This window comes from Hylobates moloch, unplaced genomic scaffold (assembly GCF_009828535.3).
Source record: "Hylobates moloch isolate HMO894 unplaced genomic scaffold, HMol_V3 SCAFFOLD_9, whole genome shotgun sequence".
NCBI classification, from domain to species: domain Eukaryota; kingdom Metazoa; phylum Chordata; class Mammalia; order Primates; family Hylobatidae; genus Hylobates; species Hylobates moloch.
Genome location: NW_026652284.1, coordinates 99,795,678 through 99,820,471, shown reverse-complemented (window position 1 = coordinate 99,820,471; position 24,794 = coordinate 99,795,678). Strand labels below are relative to the sequence as shown.

At 39.7% G+C, this 24,794-nt stretch overlaps 1 protein-coding gene across 7 annotated transcripts in view; it reads left to right on the top strand.

The window, feature by feature from the left end:
- ENPP2 (ectonucleotide pyrophosphatase/phosphodiesterase 2) overlaps positions 1-24,794 on the top strand; it is a 113,472-nt gene that overhangs the window by 82,154 nt on the left and 6,524 nt on the right. For 3 of the 7 annotated variants that reach the window (XM_032760330.2, XM_032760334.2, XM_032760332.2), the window contains 11 exons: positions 1,420-1,451; positions 2,174-2,301; positions 4,436-4,523; positions 4,681-4,768; positions 5,880-6,064; positions 8,331-8,382; positions 16,251-16,325; positions 17,649-17,785; positions 19,129-19,264; positions 20,239-20,316; positions 23,499-23,631. In XM_032760330.2, coding sequence (XP_032616221.1) covers positions 1,420-1,451; positions 2,174-2,301; positions 4,436-4,523; positions 4,681-4,768; positions 5,880-6,064; positions 8,331-8,382; positions 16,251-16,325; positions 17,649-17,785; positions 19,129-19,264; positions 20,239-20,316; positions 23,499-23,631 — 1,132 coding nt within the window. The remainder of the gene's footprint in view (positions 1-1,419; positions 1,452-2,173; positions 2,302-4,435; positions 4,524-4,680; positions 4,769-5,879; positions 6,065-8,330; positions 8,383-16,250; positions 16,326-17,648; positions 17,786-19,128; positions 19,265-20,238; positions 20,317-23,498; positions 23,632-24,794) is intronic. The other 4 variants (XM_032760335.2, XM_032760336.2, XM_032760333.2 and 1 more) reach the window with 3 other exon arrangements.

The following is a 24,794-nucleotide window of genomic DNA, read 5'->3' as shown; positions in this document are numbered from 1 at the left end:
TGGCTTCATCTTGGCTCACTGCAACCTCTGCCTCCTGGGTTCAAGCAATTCTCCTGCCTCAGCTTCCCAAGTAGCCGGGACTACAGGCACATGCCACCATGCCTGGCTAATTTTTTGTATTTTTAGTAGAGACGGGATTTCACTGTGTTAGCCAGGATGGTCTCGATCTCCTGACCTTGTGATCCACCCACCTTGGCCTCTCAAAGTGCTGGGATTACAGGCATGAGCCACTGCACCCAGCCACCTGCAAAGCTCTTATAGAAAGACAGGCACATAGTATGAAATCTATTTGGGCTATTATTATTACATTATTACTTATTTGCTTTCCAGTAAGAGATGCAATTAAGGCCAATGGAATACACATTTTAGTTTTGGATTTCAAGCTTTAGAGCTGAGATTCTGAAAATAGTCTTTGGAGTCTGTATATTTATACCCCAAGGCAAGTTTATTCATGCATTTTTAACAAATATGAACAAATATTTATTAACAAATGTCTATTGAGTGTCTACTCTGCACAAGCCCAGGGATGCAGCAGCATGTGATACAGATAAGGCCTGCTCCACTGGTATTTAGATGCCAGGGAGGGCTGCCTCATGATAGTTGCTATCTCTTCTGAACACAACTTTCCTTTTCTGCTGATTCTGTAATAACATACTGAAGCAAACTTCCCGAAAACAAAACAAAATCCAAGCAACCTACAATCTCCTCTTTCTCCCCACATTCCGCCCAAAAGGGGAGCTTCAGATAATATAATCCTGTCCACAGTTTATGCACAGCCATCATTTACATAGTTTTGCTTTTAGCTAGTTCAGTGTATTGACTAAAATCTTTTACTTGATGCTATTGAAAATAAAGGAGGTGCATGCACATGTGTGTCTATGGCTGGAGAGGTGTGGCTACCTATGTAATTACACCCAGGATATAACTAGGGAAACAAAACTCCCTTTAAAAAAAATAACTCAATGGATTAGAAGTTTCATCTTTAAGTGGGTGAAAACTTGTTTCAAAAATCTGCAGATAAATAAGAAGTTACATTAAAAGCCCCAAATGCCCAGTTTAGTTCCTGAGGTCAAACTGCAAATAAACTATGTCTCAAGGGGAACAATTTGGGGGAACTTAAAACAAGAAGCAATTTACCTAGCAGTATCCTGGTGCTATGGAAGGAGGAATTCCCTCCAGAAGAGCAGAACTGGACCTAGGAGGGCAGTTTACTATAGGATTTGTTCTGCTTGCTTAGCTGCATGTCAATGACTGAAATGTTAAATACCCCCACACAATTATTTATCTTTCAAACAAAACACTGAAGTGATAGTCTTCTGTGGGATGGAAGGAGAAAGAATTGAGTATCTTGCTGCAAAAATGATTTCTCTTGGTAATGATTGTTATTTCTTTTGAAATCTTTCTCCTCTCTTTGAACAGACGACCCCAAAGCCATTATTGCCAATCTCACGGTAAGTGTTGCCAGTTGTCCCACCTCTGCCCTGCCCAGGCCTCTGCCCCTGGAGCAGCCTCCCTCCTGTGTGTGCCTCCCCCGGGGGGCCAGAGGAACACTTTCCTCACTGCCCTGCCATCCTGTATATTTGTTTCCTTAAGAGCTTTCAAAACTTCTGGCCTGTGGTCAGCTGCAGGCTCCCTGATGGTCTTGGCAATGATGCAAATGGAGAATATCTGATCCTTCCATTAGAACTGAAAAGTATTCATTCATGATTAAACAAATCTTTGCTTTCTCTGAACCAGAACTGCCCACCCACTCTGCTCCATTGTTCCCGGATGCTGGGTAGCGGCCTTAATGGCACAAGAGCATCTAATCAGATAAGCCTAAACCCATGTGCTCCTCCCCTCCCACCGACACCCCACCCCCAACTGTTTGACTTGAAGGAGTTGGGAAAGGCCTTGGAGTATGACTTGCTCTTGGCGATGGTCTCACAAGCCAGGAATGCATATTAAAATTCCTAACTCTCCTCAGATAGCCTGTCATATCATCTCCGAGGTTACTTAATCTCTTTTGAATCTATTTGTTTTCAGCGTACATTATTTGATAGAAACAAATTTCATTTATTCACTAACTAACCTTTGGTTAGGCTTAAAATCTCCTTCAGCTTTCTAGAGAGAATTTGTAAGAATCTTTCCAAAAGACATTCCATCTAAAGTCTGATTTCCATTTCTATTTCAGTGTAAAAAACCAGATCAGCACTTTAAGCCTTACTTGAAACAGCACCTTCCCAAACGTTTGCACTATGCCAACAATAGAAGAATTGAGGATATCCATTTATTGGTGGAACGCAGATGGCATGTTGCAAGGTAACTGGTATATGGGCTATTTCTGTTTCTCATTTCCACAACCACCCCTTTGGCAACTGGAAATATTTTATCATCCTTAGTCATCGCTGAAAGAAATATCAGTTGGAAATCTCACTGTTTCCAAAGATTTTGTGGGCTACATAAACCATCAGTGCTGAGACAATATATCTCTCTTTTCTCGGTCTCAGCATCGTGGTATCTCTTTGTAGTCTGTCAGTGCATCTGTGTGTGTGTGTGTTTGTGTGTGTGTGTATGTGTGTGTGTGTGTCTCTTTCATTCTTTGAATTTACATTCTAACCTCTATTCTTACTACCTGAGTAAGTGAAAAGTATAAATGGGACCTTGCCTTAGTATATTGGGCTGATTTGATCTCAGTTGTTGAGACTTTGCTCGTAGCAACATTTATAGAAGACTTTAGAAAATGTCGTTAATGTTAAAAACTCTGTTATTGTGGGCACTTTTTACATTGCTTTAAATATTCCCAATGTTTGCCTTCTATTGAACTACAAAAGACTCTCCAATGTTGAAGAGAACGTTCCTTGCTTTTGAATGTGGTCTAGGACATGTCTGGAGGCTCTGACAACTTCCAATGAGTTAATTATTAAGGATTTATGCATTTTCACACAGACCTGGAAGTAGCTGTTTCCCACTCACTCTTGCTCCAACTTTCTACTTAAGAAAAGCGCTGTGAATTTGTCTATCTCAGTAATTGAACAACTGCCACATATACTCTAGCTAGGTACTAGTTTGCAAGAGAGAGAAGATAACAAGAAAATATTTAGAAACTCTAAGTTCTAAGAAGAACTTAGAACTCTAGAAACTTGTATCAGTATGGGACATTTAGAGAGACACATGTGACAGATACATAAATATCATGCTGTAATTTTCCAGGGTGTACTTAGAGTTAAATATGTGGGATTATGAAGAAAGATATACGAAGAACAGGAATTATTGGAGTCTTTTAAAACAGTTGTGGGAAATCCTCATGGAGAATTTACAGGGATGTGACTGAAATTAATTGGCCCGGTATGTGCTCCTGAAGGACCTTTTATGTATGGGGCAGCTTGGAAAGGGTCACACTGGTGCAGGTAGTAGGTTCATATGGCAAAAACATGGGAGCTGAGTAGAAGTTAAGTGAAAGATGATGACAGTTGGGCAAATTAGTGTAGCCCAAAACCAGGCATGTTGGTTAACAATACATCTTTTAAATTTAACTCTTCTTGCGTTGTTGAGGTATTGTATGCATATGTCTTATTATCCCAAGCCCTTATTATTCCAAGGGTGGAGACCCATATATTAGATTTTTTGTTTTCCCAAAGCACTTTCAGTGCTATATACCCATGGGTACTTAGGAAGTACTTGTATTAAATTAACATGAAAGTTATTTTGGAAAAGGGTCACATGACACTTTTGCAAAAGGTGTCTTCTGTCACAAAAGGAAAGATCAGATGGTCTCGATGTCTAGAGAGCAGTATTTCTGTTTTCTGTTTCTAAATAGAGATATTGTCTAGGTGAGGCCATGCTTTTGTCAGATATGTCACGATTACTGTTAATTTGGCTGCTTAGTTGTACTCTAGTTGTATTGTATATTGATAGATAAATTTGCATGCAAACATTTTTATAGAATATAGATCTCCATTCATTGTTTAAATATCACAAATTTATTTTATTTTAAATTTTAAATTATTATGGGTATATAATAGGTGAGACATCACATTTTTTCAAAGTGCCTACTATGTCTTGACACTGAGCCTGGGGAGGGGTACATAGAAGTGAACCAGACAAACATGATCCTAGAGTCGAGAATTTTACAGTCTCAGAGCTAGCCAAGCACCTAGACAGGCAGAGCATGACTTTTGACAAGCGCCCTACTTGGTTTAAGCACGAGGTCCAAGGAGGGCATCGTGACTTCTGTTCACAGGTCCCCATTTATCTTGCAATAACTGTCAAAGAAAAGTCACTTGGAGAAATGCATAGGATCCTCTTTTCATATCACAAGAAGAACGCAATTAAAATAGAGACAAATAGACTTTCAAAAGCCCCTTCTTAGATATTCTTTGTACCCCGAAATTACCTTTTTATCAAAGTAATTTCATGAGAAATCCTAACTGATCATGAAATTGTTTCAATTTAGGAAACCTTTGGATGTTTATAAGAAACCATCAGGAAAATGCTTTTTCCAGGGAGACCATGGATTTGATAACAAGGTCAACAGCATGCAGGTATGATGGCAGAACCGTGAATTGAAATTGTGTTTTAGTGATTCTTCGAGAGGAGAAGTAATGGTGGTGTGAGTGAAGGTGTACAGTATTCATAAATAGAGGAAGTGTTCCTACCTAACAATGCTTAACTGTTTTTGTTTTTCTTTTCTTTTGGAAGACTGTTTTTGTAGGTTATGGCCCAACATTTAAGTACAAGACTAAAGTGCCTCCATTCGAAAACATTGAACTTTACAACGTTATGTGTGGTAAGCCACTCGTTTAATCAAAATCATTGAAACAATCTTCAGTGAGTATATATGATCTTTCTCAATGTCAGAGAGAGAAATGAGGTGTCTATTTTCTGGGACTACCTCCCCTTCCCCACAAAAGGTTGTAACTTGCCCATTGGTTCAAAGACAGAATATTATCCCCTTCTAAGGCTTCTTTGTCTTCCTTCAACAGTTGACTAATGGGGCGTTTTCATAGTGTTGCTGTTGGCAGCCTCTGGCTGGTGTAACATAGCATTACAGTTTGACACCACTGGTCAGAGACCTGATGAAGCAAGAGTTCTGCACGGAGTCCTCTCCACCTCCATCTCTCGCATTGCAGCCCAGTTAAAAATGTTGCCAGCTTGCATCCTGGCCAGCTATTTATGTGCTCTTAATTATTTTTCTTCCTTGAACTTCTAGTTGCTGAATGAGGACAACTTTTCCTATTTAGTAAGGGAGTGCCAGTCTGGTGGTTAGAGGGGGAGTCTGCAAGTCGGGTCTCCTGGGTTCTTTTCCCATCTTGGCTGCTAGCTCTCCCCTGTCCTGCCTCTGAGCTCAAGCAAGTTACTGAATATGCACTTGGCAACCATTCACTTGCTATGAAATCAGCCTGTTCATTGCTCAGTGGCACTTCAGGGGACAGGGCCAAAGCCTCCTCATGTCCCCACACTTCTGTGGAGTCATTAGAGGGCAGACTTCTAGTTAGTTGTTGATTATAAGTCTCATTTCAAAACATGGAATTAAATAGTCCCAGGGAAGTGCAGAAAAAAGTGATACTGACATTGATCATCCTTGGGTTATAACTATCACAGATACAGGCAATAGTTAATCAAGGTCTTGTTCCTTCACTCTTTCTTTCTGGGAATCTCTCTCTCTATTCATGGTCAAGCAATGAACTTGGCTATTTCAGAAAGCTGTGGCAAGAAGTAGTTAGTCCAGAATGGTTCAGGAGGTAAGGAGGGGGTGCCTGACATCTACATTTGGTTTTGTCCAATTCTGATTTGTGTTCACAGTTTTCAGACCCATAGAAGGTGAAGGGTTTTAAATCTTACCATATCTCATCAAAAAAATGTAGAAGCACCTGCCTCCTTTTCTTAATTTTCATTAGATCTCCTGGGATTGAAGCCAGCTCCTAATAATGGGACCCATGGAAGTTTGAATCATCTCCTGCGCACCAATACCTTCAGGCCAACCATGCCAGAGGAAGTTACCAGACCCAATTATCCAGGGATTATGTACCTTCAGTCTGATTTTGACCTGGGCTGCACTTGTGATGATAAGGTAGAGCCAAAGGTAGAAATAATCTTTCTGTTTATTATGGAGGAGTTTGTTGGGTGGCTAACAGTGCTGGCCAGTAGAACTTTCTGTGACAATGGACATGGTCTATAATTATGCTGTCCAAAATGGTAGCTACTGGCTCATGTGACTGAGGAACTAAAATTTTTATTTCATTACTTTATAATTAAAGAGCCCTATGTGGCTTGTGGATACCATATTGAATAGCACAGGTATAGACCATGAAAGACAAAAAGTAAAATTCATGTTGCTATTCTGTGCAGTCACAGTTCTCAACCAAAATCTTTTTCTATGTTCTTCAACTGTGGATCACGTGTCTATTAGTCATGGTCCCGATGGGAAACAGGTGGCCCATATAGAAGAGGTTTTGAAAGAGAGTTTAGGCCAGGTGCGGTGGCTCACGCGTATAATCCCAGCACTTTGGGAGGCTGAGGTGGGTGGATGACTTGAGGTCAGGAGTTCCAGACCAGCTTGGCCAACATGGTGAAACCCTGTCTCTACTAAAAACACAAAAAACTAGCCGGGCATGGTGGCGCTGGGAGGCTGAGGTGGGAGAATCGCTTGAGGCAGAGGTTGCAGTGAGCCAGGATTGTGTCACCGCACACTAGCCTGGAAGACAGAGTGAGACTCTGACTAAAAAAAAAAAAAAAAAAAAAAAAAAAAAGGAAAAGAAAAAAAAGAGAGTTTAAAGGAATTGTTTCAGTCATGTTTAATGAGTAATTTACCAAGGCAGAGCAGGGTGGATGGAAGTCAATGAGGAGTGGTGAAGTGCCCTGGGGTTTGCATAGTACCTTCTAAGGTTTAAAGAGTGAGGGGAAGGAGTAAGTTTCCAAAACACGGAGAGACAGCCGAATAGGAAGGAACTATTGTATTTGGCCAATGAGTGCAGCTTGTTCATTGCAACCCAGCAGGGAGCACTCCCGGATAGGGGAGTGCTACCCTCATCTTCCTCCCCTGTACTTCCTTTCACATGTTTCCCCTTGGTAGAGCCCAACAGGGAGCCACAGGGCAAGTTTGCTCTTTGATGCCATCCCTAGAGGTCAGCCTCCCAGGACACAGAGCAGGGTGTGGGAGGGTGCAACAGGGATGTGGTGGTGGTGCAAACAGAGACTACCCCCACACACTATGCTTGGACAGGCTTTCTTTTCTTTCTTTTTTTTTTTTTTGAGATGGAGTCTCACTCTGTTGCCCAGGCTGGAGTGCAGTAGTGCGATCTCGGCTTACTGCAACCTCTGCCTCCTGAGTTCAAGTGATTCTCCTGCCTCAGCCTCCTGAGTAGCTGGGATTACAGGCTCCTGCCACCATGCCTGGAAAATTTTTGTAGTTTTAGTAGAGACGGGGTTTCACTATGTTGGCCAGGCTGGTCTTCAACTCCTGACTCAGCTGATCCACCCCCCTTGGCCTCCCAATATGTTGGGATTACAGGCGTGAGCCACTGTGCCTGGCCTTATATATCTATTAAATAATGTATGAAGTAATCTTTTGTATAGTTTCCTAAAATAACCTATACTATAGTTTTGCATGTTGTAAAATTTTTTAATGAATGCTATTATACTATATGTATCCTGCAATTATTTTATCATTATGTTTTTGAGACTTATGTATATTAGTATATGAAGTTTTAGCTCACTTATTTTTACTGCTAATACGGTAGTTAATATTTAATTGTATAAATGTACCATACAATTTTTTTTTCATTTTCCTACTTGAAAACATTTAGCAATTTGCAAATGTTAGCTCTTACAACAATGTTGCCACAGACATTACTGGAAATGTCTTCTTGTACACGTATGCTAGGATATATAGTAAAGGGTAGAGTTGCTGACTCATGATGTTTCAGAATTGCTGAGTCATTACTTTTTAGCTTTGGTGAAAAGTGATTTCATAAATTAGTTTGGGAATCACTTCAGTGTGCCTAGAGATTAATCTGAAACATTTAGGCACTATCCTAATTAACTTACACATATATGCCCAAGTCATCATCAGTACCCACATGAGAAATTGGTGCTGTGGTGATTATCCGCAGTTTTAAGGAAGGAAACAGAGATTGAAGAAGGTGCTTACAAACATAGAACTGCTAGAGGTGGAGCCCAGAATGTCAGTTTGAGAGAAAATAGTAATTCCTCAAAAGAATGTATGATATAGATGGAGTTTAGAGTTCGCTTTTGAATTTAGCAGGGTGCTAAGTAGACAGAAGGGCACAGAGGGAAAGAACATTTCTGATTTGCTTTCTTTTTTCCTTTACTGGTTTTCACACATGAAGAACAAGTTGGATGAACTCAACAAACGGCTTCATACAAAAGGGTCTACAGAAGGTAAGGGGTTGTTGCAAAACAATCAGATAAGGTTTTTCTAGTTTTCGAAAATTGAAAAGGCTTCTTATTTACATTATAGTGTAAGCACAGTATTGTTTAAAATTAAAATTTGTATTTCAAAGTGACTTTCATACCTGTCTGGCAAAGGATATTGGTTTATTCCATGTACACAAGATGCCAGCTATGTAATAAAAAAATTCCAATAGCTTTTCTCCCCCCTCAATAGCTTTTAAGCCCTCTGAAAAATACACAATCCATTTTGTATCTGATGAGTCATAAGTTAAGACACTGTGGGACACTCCTATAAAGGGAATGATAGTCACAATGATAAATAATAGCAGCTGGTGCCTATCCTGAAGGTATCTACCTCGAGAGTCAGTATATATATATATATATAGTGATCGGGAGAGATTCACAGAAGGAATCAAATCAGAACTCCCTCCTACATGAAGGATCATCTCGAGCCCTCTTACTTTACATACAACGATAACAAGCACATATTAGTGAACTTTTGCAAGCTTATGATGTGACCAAAAAAAAAAAATAGTGATTTGTACTAAGATGCGTTTCTTGCTCCCATTTTAGTGTGCTGGCTGTAGGCCAAGGGCAGCTTTGCTCCATGTGTGTTCTTTGTTCTGGAACCCAGGCTGAAGGAGTAGCCTCCATCAGAGACATGTCCTGCTCTTGGCAGAGGGAAAAGAGTGGCAGAACTGTGCACTGGGTCTTAATGCTTCTGCTCTTATGAGGCATGTGTCACTCCATTCACAGTTTGCTGGCCAAAGCTGAGCACATGATACCAATGGTGTAGGGAAGTATATTTTTTCTGCGGGGACTGTATCCTGTAAGTCATATGGCAATGGGTGGAGGCAGTAAATAATGAGGAATGATAACACAATCTACCATGCAGACTCTTTTTATCTGATTGTGAAGTTTCACAGAATTGGAGGAAAATAGAAGGGGAGGGGAAGCCTCCTATACATGCTACTAAAGTAGATGGGATAACATGTTGAAACAGCCAGGAAATGACTAAAAGTGTATTTAAAATGCAGAAAGAACTCAAGCATAGCAGCCACAAGTCATGCAGCAAAGATGCACGTGGTCAAATTCTCCTGAGAGCATCGCTCGAGTTGTTAGCTTACATATGGTTCTGTTTATCATATATGCTCTTTCCAATCTGATTAAGTAGAGTTGAGGAAACCGGTAGAAGATTTGATTTACTTGACTTATTTTTCCTCTTTTAAAGATCTTTATCTGCCTCCTTCTTCCTTTTCTGTATCTCCATCATCCCACTTCTCCCTTTGATCACAGAACACACGGACTCTGGCATAGAACTGAATGAACCTCACTTTGAAGATAGGCCATTGTTGGTGGAAGGCACACAAATCTTTCACAAACTCTACAAGTGATTTGCAATGTTCGACACCTAACTTCTAGTGGACTATAGTGTCATTATAATTAGAACAATTAGAACATTGCTAGAGTCAAAAGATGGGGAGTCTCATGATTCAAGTTTTTCAGATATTTAGTTGCCAAGGCAGAGAAATGCTACTCAGATGCTTCTCTTCTAAAAGTCTCTAATGAAATTAATTATGGCAACTTCTATTGGACTCCCATGATTTTGCTGATTCAAAGTCTGACTGTTCATGGTACTAAAGCATTTCTGTCTGAGGAAAACATTCCTGCATTTAATTTGTTGGTGGCAGTGTCCTCATATGACAAAACCAGTCTCACAATTCATTATAAGCAATAACCTCAGCCGGGCGCAGTGGCTCACGCCTGTAATCCCAGCACTCTAGGAGGCTGAGGCAGGTGGATTACCTGAGGTCAGGAGTTTGAGACCAGCCTGGCCAACATGGTGAAACCCCTTCTCTACTAAAAAAAATACAAAAATTAGCCGGGCAGTAGTGGCGCGTGCTTGTAAGCCCAGCTACGTGGGAGGCTGAGGCAGGAGAATTGTTTGAACCTGGGAGGCAGAGGTTGCAGCGAGACAAGATCGCACCACTGCACTGCACCCTGGGTGACAGAGCGAGACTGTCTCAAAAACAAACAAACAAACAAACAAAAAAACCACACAATCACCTCAAACTTAAGAGCCTAAAAATAAGAGACATCTTCTTAGTGAATCACTGACTCTCAGGGCTATAAGGAGCTATGGTTACTAAGGTCACATCTCCATTGCTCTGCTCTGAGTGGAACATGAGTTTGTTACTTATATCCCTGAAGTGTCTTTTTATACTACTGAAGCTTAAAGTTTATGTATTTTCATGGAAACAAACCCTCATGGATACATTCAGCAAGCATTTGTTGAATACTGACACTGGGCTGGCACTGGTTACTCTGACACAACTGTACCACTGATAGTTTCTAATTCATGGCTTCAAAGTGGTGGCATAAAATATTAGGGGGGAATCTAGAATAGCTCATGCTATTCTAAGTCTGCTCATGGCCTAGTGGCACCAACCTTTAATGATACAAGAGAGCCTTCAAAAGTATTTATCTTATTATGTGCAATGCATTTCCTTGCTTAGATGCTGGAATATGTATAAACCTCAATGCTCTTTCTCCTGTTGCTCTCTCCCTATCTCGTTGTCTCTTGGGCTTTGTCTCCTTTTGGGCTCTACCTTGGTCATTTCTTCAGTGGCAAAGCGATGTTTTCTTGGTCTGAGTTCTTTCAGGCCTTTATGGTGTTTCCTGTGTCATAAATTTGGCCTCCCATTTAAAATATTCAGTGTCTGCCCTACTGGAAGAGATCCTTGTGAATGTGAACCACCATGTATGTGAGCACACATGTGTTATGTTCAGGGGAATTACTTCCCCTTTCTAGGTACCTTTGAATACATATCAAGGCTTTTAAAGTAGTTTGTAAACCTAAACTTCTATACAGATGTAAAGTTGTACTATTTTTATTATTAGTTTTTTAAAACACAGATGTAAGTAGTTGATATTTTTCAGAATATGTCATGTGCTATACACGCTTCACCTGTAACATTTATATGTGACTGTTTTAATGGCATATGCTGTAAAATCAGTCATACATCTGTACAAAATACATGAGTAAAAGCTGCATGTTCCAATAGTGAAACGATCACAGGGATATCTGTGATAAAAAAGAAGTATATTAAACCAATCTTGGGCAATATTTTGCTATAAATATTTAAACTGTTATGGAATCAAATCCTTTACTAAAATGAAGAGAAAGAAAAATGTAATCCTCAAAAATGGCAATCTAAGCTGCTTGCTAAACTTTAATATTTCTAGATATGTGGTAGATTCCAGATCTTAATTGCATGCCTGTTGTTATTTCTGGATCTCATATACCTAATGTCTTGGCAGACTTTCCATGCAATGAAAACTCATTTCCTCGTGGCATTGAAGCGATGGAGGAATGAATGAATGAAAAGAAAATTTAAAAAATCTCTTGTGGCAAGCAATTCTGGCAGTATAGCCAAGTATAATTTGCACTGCAAGAATAATTGCACCATTTATTTTTACCTTAATCTTTTCTCTATTTACATTGCTATTAAAAATGTTTCACATTTTCTTAGGTTAGCCCTCACCATCATCTTTGTAAAAAAGGAATTAAAAATAATTTTAACACCTATGTATACTTGGCTCCTTATCATACACAATGAGAGGTTAGTTTGGATAGGAAAATGACTTAAACACAGCTGGGTGTGGTCGATGGCTCACACTTGTAATCCCAGGACTTTGGGAGGCCGAGGTGGGCGGATCACCTGAGGTCAGGAGTTCAAAACCAGCCTGACCAACATGGTGAAACCCCGTCTCTACTAAAAATACAAAAATTAGCTGGGCATCGTGGCATCCACCTGTAATCCCAGCTACTAGGGAGACTGGGGCAGGAGAATCGCTTGAACCCAGGAGGTGGAGGTGCAGTGAGTCGAGATCTCGCCATTGTACTCCAGCCTGGGCAACAAGAGCGAAACTCTGTTTCAAAAAAGAGAAAGAAAATTGACTTAAACACTAGTAATTCTTGTTAACTTTAAAGCAGAGTCCTGAATATGGCTACAGAGGGAACATCTTCTTTAGCTCTTGTCAATTTTGGAATGTTTCTCATTTGTGTTATTTCTTTGGAGATATTAGTTGTTCTAGAGAAAGAAGGAGATAGCATTCACTCCTGCTTCTGAGTGTTTGTGTCTGTATGTGTATCTGTGTGTTTTTGGGAATACTTGGAAGAAATCAATACATAGTAATTGTTTATTGTTTATAGGAGAATTCAAGATGAATTTGATGGTAGACTGAATTTTAACAACTTTTACCTAGCAATATTCTTTGCCAGTATTGAGGTAGAGCCCATATCTTTACTAAACAGTACAACTGCAACAGCTACAACTGCAGTTACTTTGGGTTAAAACCAAACAAGTCACTTTACATATTTTGCCTGTAAACAGTGCAACATTCCAGGGAGATATAAAGCTTTGGAGATTAAGTTACAGAGTACCACAACTATAAAGAGCTGAGATTAGATTTGAACGCAGTTTTATATGACACTGAAGCCCATGTGCTTTCATCTGAAAATGCTTCTTATTCTAAGAGTGGGAACAAAGGGAATATGTCAAAAGAAAATTTTGTTTCTCATATACATTTTGTGTCCTGAGTAGAGAGACTTTTTGCTCAACAAAAAATTCATATATCAAAGTTTGGAAGTTGCTTCTGGAATACTAGATGCTTTGACAGAAACTACTGTCCTCATTAGCTTCTCAGTAGGCATTACTCGGGCAGGGCTCATGCCTGGGAGTAGTTGGATCTTCATTCCCACACACTCTCCATAAAATAACCCAGCGGCCAGCACCCAACTGGAGACCACCCGAAAGGCCAAGCAGAGGAGTAATGGCCTGGGATTCTAGTGCTGCTATGCAGCTGAATTATTTTGTGCAAATCATAAACCTCCAGCTCCTTCATCAGTAAGTTGGAGATGATACTACTGATCTGCCCAGTGTACCTTTCAGGGTAACATTAGACAGGTCATATGTAGAAAGCCAAGATTTTAAAAAATATATATCATTAACCTACCAACAAGTGTTTGCCAAGTAGATATTATGTGATTGGCATTGTTGGAGATGGAAGATACAGTGGTGAGTAAAACAGATGAAGTCCTTGTCCTCATAAAGTTATTGTTCTGTTGTAGGATCTATCCAGTTGATACATTACAGCATAATGTTTTCAAGGTTGGGGTAAGAAAGAACAGGGCACTAAAGAGAGGCCTTGAATCAAATCTCAGAGGAGGTTGAAATGGCAGCAAATGATAATAGGCACTTGTAAGGCAAAGGAGAAAGTGTGCCGGAAAAGGAAAGATCTTGGGTAGAGATTCTGTGGTAAGATTTAAGAGCATATTATTGTGGGAGTGTATGTTTTAAAAAAACAAAGAAGAGGAGAGATTTTCATGTGGCTCTCAAGACAGTCCACTCATCTGTGGGAATCTGAATCAGGAAGCTGAGGAGGGAAAAGGAACACAAACTCCAGTCTCTACGACCCAAATTTGGAATACAAAAAGAATGAGTGCTAGGGAAGTCCACACCACTTAAAAAGATTGGCCTCACAGTATTTTGCCAAGTGTGGTATCTGGAGAGAACCTTGGCATGTACCAAAACTGCCAGAGACACTGTAGTAAACAGGGAACTGGGGTGTGGAATGAAGGCTCGGTCTGGAATTCCATGACAGGCATTCCCAGCCTGGGAAGACCAGGTTATACTAGATCCACGTCAAGAAATCCCGGAAACATATTGCAAAACCAGAGGCTTGCAGGCTAGTCTCCAGGGTTGCTGGTCTCGAGATAAAGATCTCAATGTGTGCCGAGAACAAGATTCAAGTACATTTTGTGGCCTGAGTAGAGAGACTTTTTGCTCAACAAAAATGCAGTGGGTGGCTCCCCCAAGATGTCATAAAGACTAGGAGAGTCAGGCTATGACTCTGAACCTGTGATTTCTTTGATACTTTGATAAACTGAAAAAATAAAATCTAAATTTTGATTCTGGACCTTAAAATGTGTGTTTCTTACTGCAGAGATTATTTCCCCCTCTTTGTTAGATGAAACTATTAAGCTCCAGGAAGACCCAAGTAGATTTTTTTGGGTCATTGGGGACCTTGGTTGGATTTTTAGGAGGCTGTAAAAACCACTGTATTTTTCCCCTTATTATGCTATTTTTGCTCAGTATTAATTGAGAAAAAGGCAGTCAGATAGTGATACTTTTGTGTTACAGCTGTGTGCCAAAACTTGCAGTTATGACAATAGCTTGGAAGCTATGGAACTCAAATTTCTTTCTTTTTTTTTCTTTTTTTCTGAGACAGAGTCTTACACTGTTGCCCAGGCTGGAGTGTAGTGGCACCATCTTGGCTCATTGCAGCCTCTGCCTCCCAGGTTCAAGCAATTCTGCCCCAGCCTCCCAAGTAGCTGGGATTACAGGTGTGTGCTACCATGCCTGGCTAATTTCTGTATTTCCAGTAGAGTTGGGGTTTCACCATGTTGGCCAGGCTGGCTCAAACTCCTGACCTCAGGTGATCTGCCCACCTCAGCCTCCCAAAGTGCTAGGCTTACAGGCGTGAGCCACTACGCCCGGCTAGAACCCAAGTTTCTGAAGCAAGTTGAATCTTTATAGGTAGAGCAGTAGAGTGAGTAGAGATGGAGAAGCTTTATTGAGGAAACTTTTCAGGAGAAAATGAATCTTTTTTTTTTTTTTTTTTTTTTTTTTTTTAGAGATGGAGCCTCGCTCTGTCACCCAGGCTGGAGTGCAGTGGCACGACCTTGGCTAACTGCATCCTCCATATCCTGGATTCAAGCGATTCTTCTGTCTCAGACTCCCGAGTAGCTGGGATTACAGGCGTGTACCACTGTGCCTGGTTAATTTTTGTATTTTTAGTAGAGACAGGGTTTTGCCATGTTGGCCAGCTAGTCTCGAACTCCTGACCTTAGGCAATCCACCTGCCTTTGCCTCCCAAAGTGCTGTGATTCCAGGCATGAGCCACCATGCCCGGCAGAGAAAATGAATCTTAAGGTATCTCTGCCCCTCTTGGGCCCCCTCGCCCTTTCCTCTTCATGTCTCTCCCATGAGGGCTGAATATTTGTCATGCACTTTTGAGAGTGAAAAGGGACACTATTAACAATTATACCAGGGCAACAAGCATAAAACTGGAACATGGGGCCAGCCTGGTTTAACTTCATATGCTCCTTAAAGGACTTTACTGATGCCACCTCCATTCCATTTCCAGTATTCATCATCCTCTGCATTCCCATCACACTCTGTAACTATCTTTAATGTGGTGCAGACCACATGGCATCTGTTATTTGTGCTATGTTTGTCTCTCCCTTTGACTTGTGAGCTCTTTGAGGGTAAGAGCTCTATCTTAATCATCTTTGCCCAGTACCTCCATTCTACAGCCCAAGGTCTGGCACAACCAAGGCGCTCAATGTTTGATGATGAAGAATAATGGATAAATTTGGAAGGAGCTAGGTGACAGACTTGGCGAAGACTGGAGAAGTTATTTCTGGTAGAGAGAAAGGAAATAGCATATACGATAGTGTAATGTTGCTAACAACGATTGTGAAGAGAGTGTTGTAAATACATTAGCCTTTGTGGAATAGAGTGTTACGTCGAATGCTTAGAAATGAGGAGGATTTAGAGAAAGAGCCAGAGTTGGTGGAGACTATAGATTGTCCAAGACTCTTGCTTGGTGGTTGCTCTAGGGAGGGGTATTGCATATGGGAACATGGCTGCTATTTTGTTGTCCCCTAATGGAATCGATTAGATGCCAAGCTTGAATTTGAGTTTGGAGGACTGTGTGTGGTAACCATGAAAACGTAAATGATAAAAAAAGAATAGCTTCTCAAAGAATTTTGATACTTCTGCTTCCAGCTGAAACCAGGAAATTCAGAGGCAGCAGAAATGAAAACAAGGAAAACATTAATGGAAATTTTGAACCTAGAAAAGGTTTGGTTTGAGTTTTGAAGGAAAGTCTGGGTTGTTTTACTGCCCCTAAGTACTACTGTTACGATTTGCGGGCTTTTTGTTTATTATATTTCATTTATTTAATATTGTCAGATTATGTTCTAATCCTTAGGGGTGGGTCCCCAAATTTGGCAGCTTAACTAAGGCTTCTACGTTTACTGCAATGCTGGAGCAGCTGAACTACCCAGAACAGGCTTGTGTTGTAATAGTGTGGGCCGCTTTGTCTCGAATCCGCAGTTCTATCTGGGAGGGTCTTGCAAAGTATTCTACGAAGAGTTTTCTCCATTACTTGCATAGAATGGTAAGACTTTAATGAAAGCAACATGTATACATTACTTAATAAGTGTTTTTCAGAACTGATTTTCTCTAGTAGAAAAAATAGTACAAAGAATTTTTTTTTTAAATTTATCACTTAAAGAATTGTGAATTGCCTAAGCCTCATCTCTAAATATTTTGGTCTGTAGGGCCCCACATTTCCAAGAATCTATGGAAGTTTTGACTTTAGCCTATCCAAAGTGGGCAGATCAAGCTCCAGGTATTTATTGCAGAGTGTGGAATGAAGATGTTCTTACTGAACTCCCATCTCTTCTTCCGCAAAGAGTAAAGCTTCAGACCTTTTTTTCCTAAGAAGAGAGCTTTCCTTTAGAGGTCTGAATTTGCACTGGGGGTCTTAATTGAGTTCTTTGGTAACTGATGAACTTCACTCTTCTGTACTTAGAAGACCCTCTTGAATGCCCACTTATTTTATCTATACATGTTCCTTCAAGTTCTTACCTAAAGAGTTTTCCTCTGTATGACAAAGCTGCTTACTTTAAATGCTCATTACTACTCACTTTTTATGCTGAAGGAATGCATATTTGAGTTGCTGTATGCATATAATGATCAACATGTGCCTTCTTCTTAATTAAATCATTGGTGTACCTGATAAGCCTCTTCAGGGGTCAAAATAATTAATTCTACAGAAATCCAATCCTATTGGCTTTCCATTCAGCTGAATCATTTCAAAATTTATTACATAATGTTTCCTTTATATACAAATTGTAAATTCTTTACAACTAAAAAAAGCATTATGTAAATGCAGCATTTACATTATGGTTTTGATAACTGTAAGTCTTGACCCATGGTTAGGTGATCAGATCAACCATTAAAGTGTTAGGAAAACTAGCTTGATTAAATTAAGAAGAAGGTGCTATATTAATAATAAGTAAGCTAGCCATTTTAGGTAACTTGACTCTTCCAATATTTCTTTAACGTTTGATGTAAAATTTAATATACATTTAACACAGTTTTTTTTTTCTTTCTTAGAGAGACACCTCCTCTATGGGCGACCTGCAGTGCTTTATCGGACTAGATATGATATCTTATATCACACTGACTTTGAAAGTGGTTATAGTGAAATATTCCTAATGCCACTCTGGACATCATATACTGTTTCCAAACAGGTCATTGAGAAAATTGGATTTTATATTTTTTATTTTAATACATTCCTCACGTTAATACAATGATTCCTTGCTTAACAGAATTTTGTCTTAGAAAATATTTTATTTTTTCTTAATGACAGAAATCCTATGTTGGATTTATTGTAAGATATTTTGTATTAGCCTTTATTCAATGTTCTGGTAATTCCATGGGAATATGTTAAATATTGAAGGTAGGTCACTAATTCTTTTATTTTCTTTAACTCTGCCTAAGTCATTGCCCAACAGTTATGGAAACTGCCAAGGTTTGTTTGTTTATTTTAATAGACTTTATTTTTTAAGAGCACATTTTATTTCTCAGCAAGATTGAGTGTGAAGTGCAGAGTTCCCACATACTCACCCACTCCCCTCCAACCTCCCCCACTATCAGCATCTGGTTTTTTTTTTTTTTTTTTTTCTAATGTTTTGAGACTGAGTCTTGCTCTGTCTCCCAGGCCGGAGTGCAGTGGCATGATCTCAGCTCACTGCAACCTCCTCATCCTGGGTTCAAGTGATTCTCCTGTCTCAGCCTCCCGAGTAGCTGGAATTAGAGATGCACACCACCACACCTGGCTAATTTTTGTATTTTTAGTAGAGATGGAGTTTTGTCATGTTGGTCAGGCTGGTCTTGAACTCCTGACCTCAGGTGATCTGCCTGCCTCGGCCTCCCAAAGTGCTGGGATTACAGGTGTGAGCCACCACGCCTGGCCCTGGTTTGTTTTTTAATAAAAGTTTTATGTTGGGGGTTTCAATTTTGATGAAGATGAGATAAATAGATATATATCAGGAATTAGAAAATGTTATTTGGCAGTTGAGGCATGTTTTAAATTTTTTAATACAAAGGAGGAGAACACTTCTACTGCCCCAAACACAGTTTATTGTTAATTTGTACTGTGTACACATATGTATGTTCTTGTACATTCGATACACACACACACACACACACACACACATACATACAGATAAATAGTCTATTTAGAGGAGATGCATCTATATTGTTTCTAAGAGTGTTATTTCATAAGTTATCTTCGATGAGATTCTATGTATTATTTCAACAGTGGGATTTCTGCTTTATGTTCTGCTTTCCATATTGTTTTACTTAAGACTTTGATAAAGAGAGTTATGTTGATTAAAAAAGTTTGAAAATTTGTGGCTTACTGTACTTAAAACTAAGGACTTTTAAAAAGAAATCAGACTATCAAAGATAAAAAATTTAAAAAAGGAGTCAGACTATCAGAATACAAGCATAGGAGAAGCCAGAGGGGTTTTGATTTCAGCTGTTCGTAACAGAGCCACGGCATTGCTGAGTGCCTCTGACTCCTGTGCAGGCTGAGGTTTCCAGCATTCCTGACCATCTGACCAGTTGCGTCCGACCTGATGTCCGTGTTTCTCCGAGTTTCAGTCAGAACTGTTTGGCCTACAAAAATGATAAGCAGATGTCCTATGGATTCCTGTTTCCTCCTTGTAAGTTAAGAGTATCAAGATCTGATGCCTTCAGAGGGATGTCACATTGTGCAATTTTGGTATTTGGAATTTCAGTGGCTTGGGTTTTCTTCAGGAGAGGGTGCTCAAAAGATTATATAAATGAATTTTTATGGGATCCTTCCAAAATCAGCCAAAAAGTGACTAGCTTTCAAAAAATATAATTCTCCAGGGGAATTCTGATGTGCAAGGGAATCTTCTGTGTCCCGCCTTACATTATTAAATGAGAATCTGAAAAGGAAACAGTGAATCATTAAGACACTAGTCTTTTATGTAATACTGTAGAGGGGATCTCTTAAGATTACCTGACGCCAGGCATGAGCCACCACTGTAATTGCAAAGTAATCCCAGCACTTTGGGAGGCCAAGGTGGGAGGGTTGCTTGAGTCCAGGAGTTCGAGATGATCCTGGACAACATAGCAAGACCTTGTCTCTACAAAAAAATTAAAAAATTAGCTGAGCTGGTGGCACATGCCAGTAGTCCCTGATACTCTGGAGGCTGAGGTGGGAGGATCCCTTAAATCTGGGAGATTGAGGCTACAGTTAGCTGTGATCAGGTCACTGCACTTCACCCTGGGTGACAGAGCAAGATTCCAAGAAAAAAAAATCTGAAGCCCTTAAACCATCTCTCATTACCTTGATGATTTTTTTTTAAGTCTAAATGGCACTGATGAAATCAAGGAGTTATTTTACATAATGTTGGTAGACTCAAGAAGTAGATAGTAAGAAAAAAACATTGTAAATGGCTTTTGGGAGAGAGCTATTGAGTGAAGAAGAGACTGAGTGGGAGGGGAGTGGGGAGATGTTGTATAAAGCAGGTAGGAGTGGGAATGAAAGAGTAGATTCATTTACTTCATGTTGTTTGGACCATTTAAGAAAATTCTACCCCCCCCCTTTTTTTTTAACTGATATAGATTTTGGTAAGCAATGTATACTATTTGTTTTCCTAATGTTTAGATCTGAGCTCTTCACCAGAGGCTAAATATGATGCATTCCTTGTAACCAATATGGTTCCAATGTATCCTGCTTTCAAACGTAAGTCCAACATTTACCTAATACACTGTTATTTATGAAAATAAACATTTTTAAATTTACCCCTTACCTTTTCTACCTCTGTTAATTTTAATAAGAATACTTTTCATGTGTTTAACCTTTATAATTTTTGAGGAACTTTCATGTAAACTTTCTACTGTTGATCCAAAATTTGAATCTGTGAGGAAGGTTGGCTGGTAGTTTATCCCTGGTTTATAAGAAATTGGTATCACAGAAAGTGACCAAAGATCATGCATGGTAGAAACTGAACTAACCCAGGTTTGTGTTTTTCTTCTAATCTGTTGTTATTTTTATTTCAATGCTTATTATCTTAATGGTTAAAAAGGGTCTTCACTATATTTTGAAAGCCACTTGATATTTAACAGCATCTATATTTATTTGATGAGCATTACAGTAAAAGCCAGTAGCACCTCTTTCTCTTGGGGTGATAACATTTTCTGAATGTTGGCCCTGAAACCCAGCAAGAGCCGAAAGGGCCTTCTGAATCATCGGAGTGTTTATTTCAGATGATTTTAGCCCTGTACCAATTATTTTAGTTTCTTTGAACATTTGTAATTTCTTTGTACCTGACATAAATATTTGTGGATGCTAGTGAAGTCAAGAATTGTATAGGCACAATGAGCTCGGGCACAAAAATCCAAGTTCCTGGAGTATGACCACAGGCTGTGTGATCATAGAAATGCCATTAAATCTCTCATTTGTAAAATTAAGAGATATGATTGCATGACCTCTAAGGTTTATATGGATTTCTGACTTAATTATCCAATGGCGAAAGCACTGCATTTTTTGTTTCTGTTAACTATTAATCTATGTCTCCATCCTCATTCATCCATCCATCCATCCCCCCATCCACCCATCCATCCTTTTATCTATCCGTGTGTTCAAAGATAGAGTAAGCATTATTAAGTAGCTTTTACCACCTTTCAGTATATTTGTAGTGAACAGAACTTACATCGTTACGGGAAAGGTAGGAAAAGGAAGCACCTCTATGTGCTTCAACTTGATGGAGGAGGTTCCGGCTGTGTTATGTAACTCTCAGGGCTGAAAGGGAGTCTCAAAATAGGAATGGGCAGTTGTGGAGTGTCAGCTACAGTGGCAGGCCTCCGCAGCTTAACATTGGTGAAAAGGGCCACACGGTTTAGAGAAAAAAAATGTTTATTTGATGTCCTAGTTAGTAAATGAAGGTTTGTTCAAAGAGAATTTATTGCTTATGAGTGAAAAAAGTATGCTTTTAAAAGATTTCTTGGTTTGTTCTCAGACCCAATTGAGAAGCATTTCAGAAACTCACATAGTTACATTTATCACAATATTACATAGAATGCAGCTTCATTTAATTTCCACAAATCAGGGTTCTCTGGATTTCTTTATTCTTTATTGATGTGTTTTTTGACCAAATGGCAATCAAGGCAACAGACAGTACCACCCTGAGGCTGGTGTGGAGAAGGCCTTTCATAGAGAGCTTGCTGTTCTCCACGATGGGGGTGGTTTTTCACATGCCACATTTCTGCGGGCCTGGCCTTTTGACTGTTCTCATTGTTGTTTCTTTCCTTCTCTTCCTCTCCATTTTTTCTTCATGCTTAAGTTAACATTTGAACTCCTTTCTTACTGTCTGGCTGCTTTCTTGACTGCAAATAATTATCTAAGGTATTTTGGCTCTTGTGGGCTGCTCTGCCATTCAGAGTTTCAGAAGGCAGGAAGAGCAATTGAAGCAGTATGAGAAGGATGGCCAGGTGCTTTGTAATTAGGGGAGGGAAGAGGGGTTAACAGCCAGAACTGCATAACACCCATATTGAAGAGAGCATGGCGAATTCGATCTAATATTTCAGAACCAACCCATTGCTTGCCTATCCTGTCTTCTTCTGTTATTATCTTGTTTTTCCCCATTTCCATTCTGCCCTTCTGGTTGGCCATTATTTAAATTAGAGGCAGAGGGGACAAGGCAGTTCTCTGCAGGGGATGACAGTGAAAGTGAGAAAGAATTATAGAGGAGAAAGCAGACATGCACAGATCAGGGAATGTTTTTCAAACAAAGGAAAGAGCAAGTGCAAAAGCTTAGCCTGAAATAAGTTTGGCAAAGTTAGGGGACAGGAAGAAAGTCTTGCGCGTGATAGGGAAAGGGGTAGGAAGTAAAGTCACAGAGGTAAGCAAAGACCATGGTGGGGAGTTGGGATTTCATTCTAATTACGATTAAAAATAATCTGGAGTGTTGGAAATGGGTGGTGTGTGTGCGGGCGTGCAAGAGAAAGAGACGATCTGACTTATGGTGTAAAAGGATCCGTCCGGCTACGATATGGGGGAGTGGGCTACAAGGTACAAGGGAAGTAAGCGTTTCACAGGGAACCCAGGGAGTAGTCTTTTGTGGTGTGATAGTTCACTTCAGAGAGGATGGTAAGTTAGATCAAGATAGAGCAGTGAAAAGATGAGAGGTGGTCAAATTTGGGATAATTGGGATGTACCTTGGTGACAGCACTGACAGGAATTGTTCACATGTGTCTATAGCTAGGAGAGAAAGCAAGGATGACTCAGGCTTTTGGCCCAAACACCTGGGTGAGTGCCAGAGCCATTGATTATGATGGAGAAGGCGAGGGTTGGGGCACGATTAGGAAGGAACATTAAGAATTCTGTTGGATAATATTTTGCTTGACATGAATATTAGGTATTCCAGTGCATTAGGAGGTAGGTGGTTGGATAACATGTCTGGAGCTCCAGGAAAGGTCAGGGGTAAAGCTTAAACCTGGGAACTAGCATATTGATGAGATATGAAGGACAAGAAGAAAGAGTAAGGCCTTATTTTCATTACTCTGAAACACCATACTTCCTCTTTTTGCACACTCTGTTCCCTCTGCCTGGCGTGTTCTGCCTGGGAAACACCACCTACTTATTCATGCTTCAGATCTCAGCTTGGGAGGATCCTTTCCTGACTTTTGAACTATGTTAAACTCCCCTACCATTGTTTCATAGCTCTACATTGTTCCCTTTGCTGGTTTGTAAATGACACACACTCTGGTAATGCCATAGAATGGATTCATCTCATGAATCATGACAGCTCTCTTATCTCTTGGCTTGTGACATTTGGCTCGTAGCATGCGTCCTAGAGAGAATTTGGCCAGAGTAAGGAGTTTTCTTCATGAATAATTGATTTTTGGATTATTGTCTTTGCACAGGGGTCTGGAATTATTTCCAAAGGGTATTGGTGAAGAAATATGCTTCGGAAAGAAATGGAGTTAACGTGATAAGTGGGCCGATCTTCGACTATGACTATGATGGCTTACATGACACAGAGGACAAAATAAAACAGTAAGCCTTTCATTTCCACTCAGTGTGTGATTCTTAAGTCCCAAGATCTCACTCAAGAAGTTTTTCAAATATTCATGTAGTAGAGAAGAGATGACACCCCTTAATTTTTTTGAATTTTTGAATTTTTTTTTTTTTGAGACGGTGTCTTGCTCTGTTGCCCAGGCTGGACTGCAGTGGTGTGATCTCAGCTCACTGCAACCTCTGCCTCCTGGGTTCAAGTGATCCTCCTGCCTCAGCCTCCTGAGTAACTGGGATTACAGGCATGCACCACCACATCCAGCTAATTTTTGTATTTTTACCAGAGACGGGGTTTCACCATGTTGGCCAGGCTGGTCTTGAACTCCTGACCTTAAGTGATCTACCCTCCTCAGCCTCCCAAAGTTCTGGGATTCCAGGTGTGAGCCACTGTGCCCAGGCTGAATTTATCAATTCTTTTGATTAAATGGGCATTGGTGGTTGGAATGGAATTTTGGGTTTTGTGGTAAATAAATGCACTTTTTTATTCTATGAAAAAAAATGTATCAAAGGATTTAATTTTGTTTAGTCATTTCTTCAACAGCTCTTCAATGGGAAGATGACCATTCCCACTTATCTTCATTATTCGGGTGGGACTTAAGAATCCCTTAGATTTTCTGAGTCAGTACCTCTCAGCAGGAAAGTGCGTATGGACTTGGATTGAATCTGGTTGTCTCTGTCTCTTTGGTGCTGTTGGGCATGTAAAAGCCATTATCTGTGCTCATAAGGGGCCCCACAGTCTAGCAGAGAAGGCAAGATTTAGAGTGATTGGGATGTATTTTCACTGTATAAAATTAAATTTGTTGACAAATTCAGAATGTAGTTATTTAATTTTATGCAAGCATGAAACAATCAGCAGCCCAGAGTATAAGAGAGGGTTTAATTGTGATTTAGAGATAATTACAGAATAAATTGCTATTTTATAAACACAGATAAATAAGATAGAAATTATCTTACTTCTTTTCCAGTCATTCTGAAGAGAAATTTTGTGTAAATTGCACATTTATTTTATTGCTGATCACTGTTAGCCAAAATTAAATTAGTAGTTAAATCATAATTTTAATATTTGGAAAATGAATAAAATTAAGATAATAGAAAACCAGGCAAGGAATTATGAATTTCTGTACTGATCTCTACAGGAAAATATT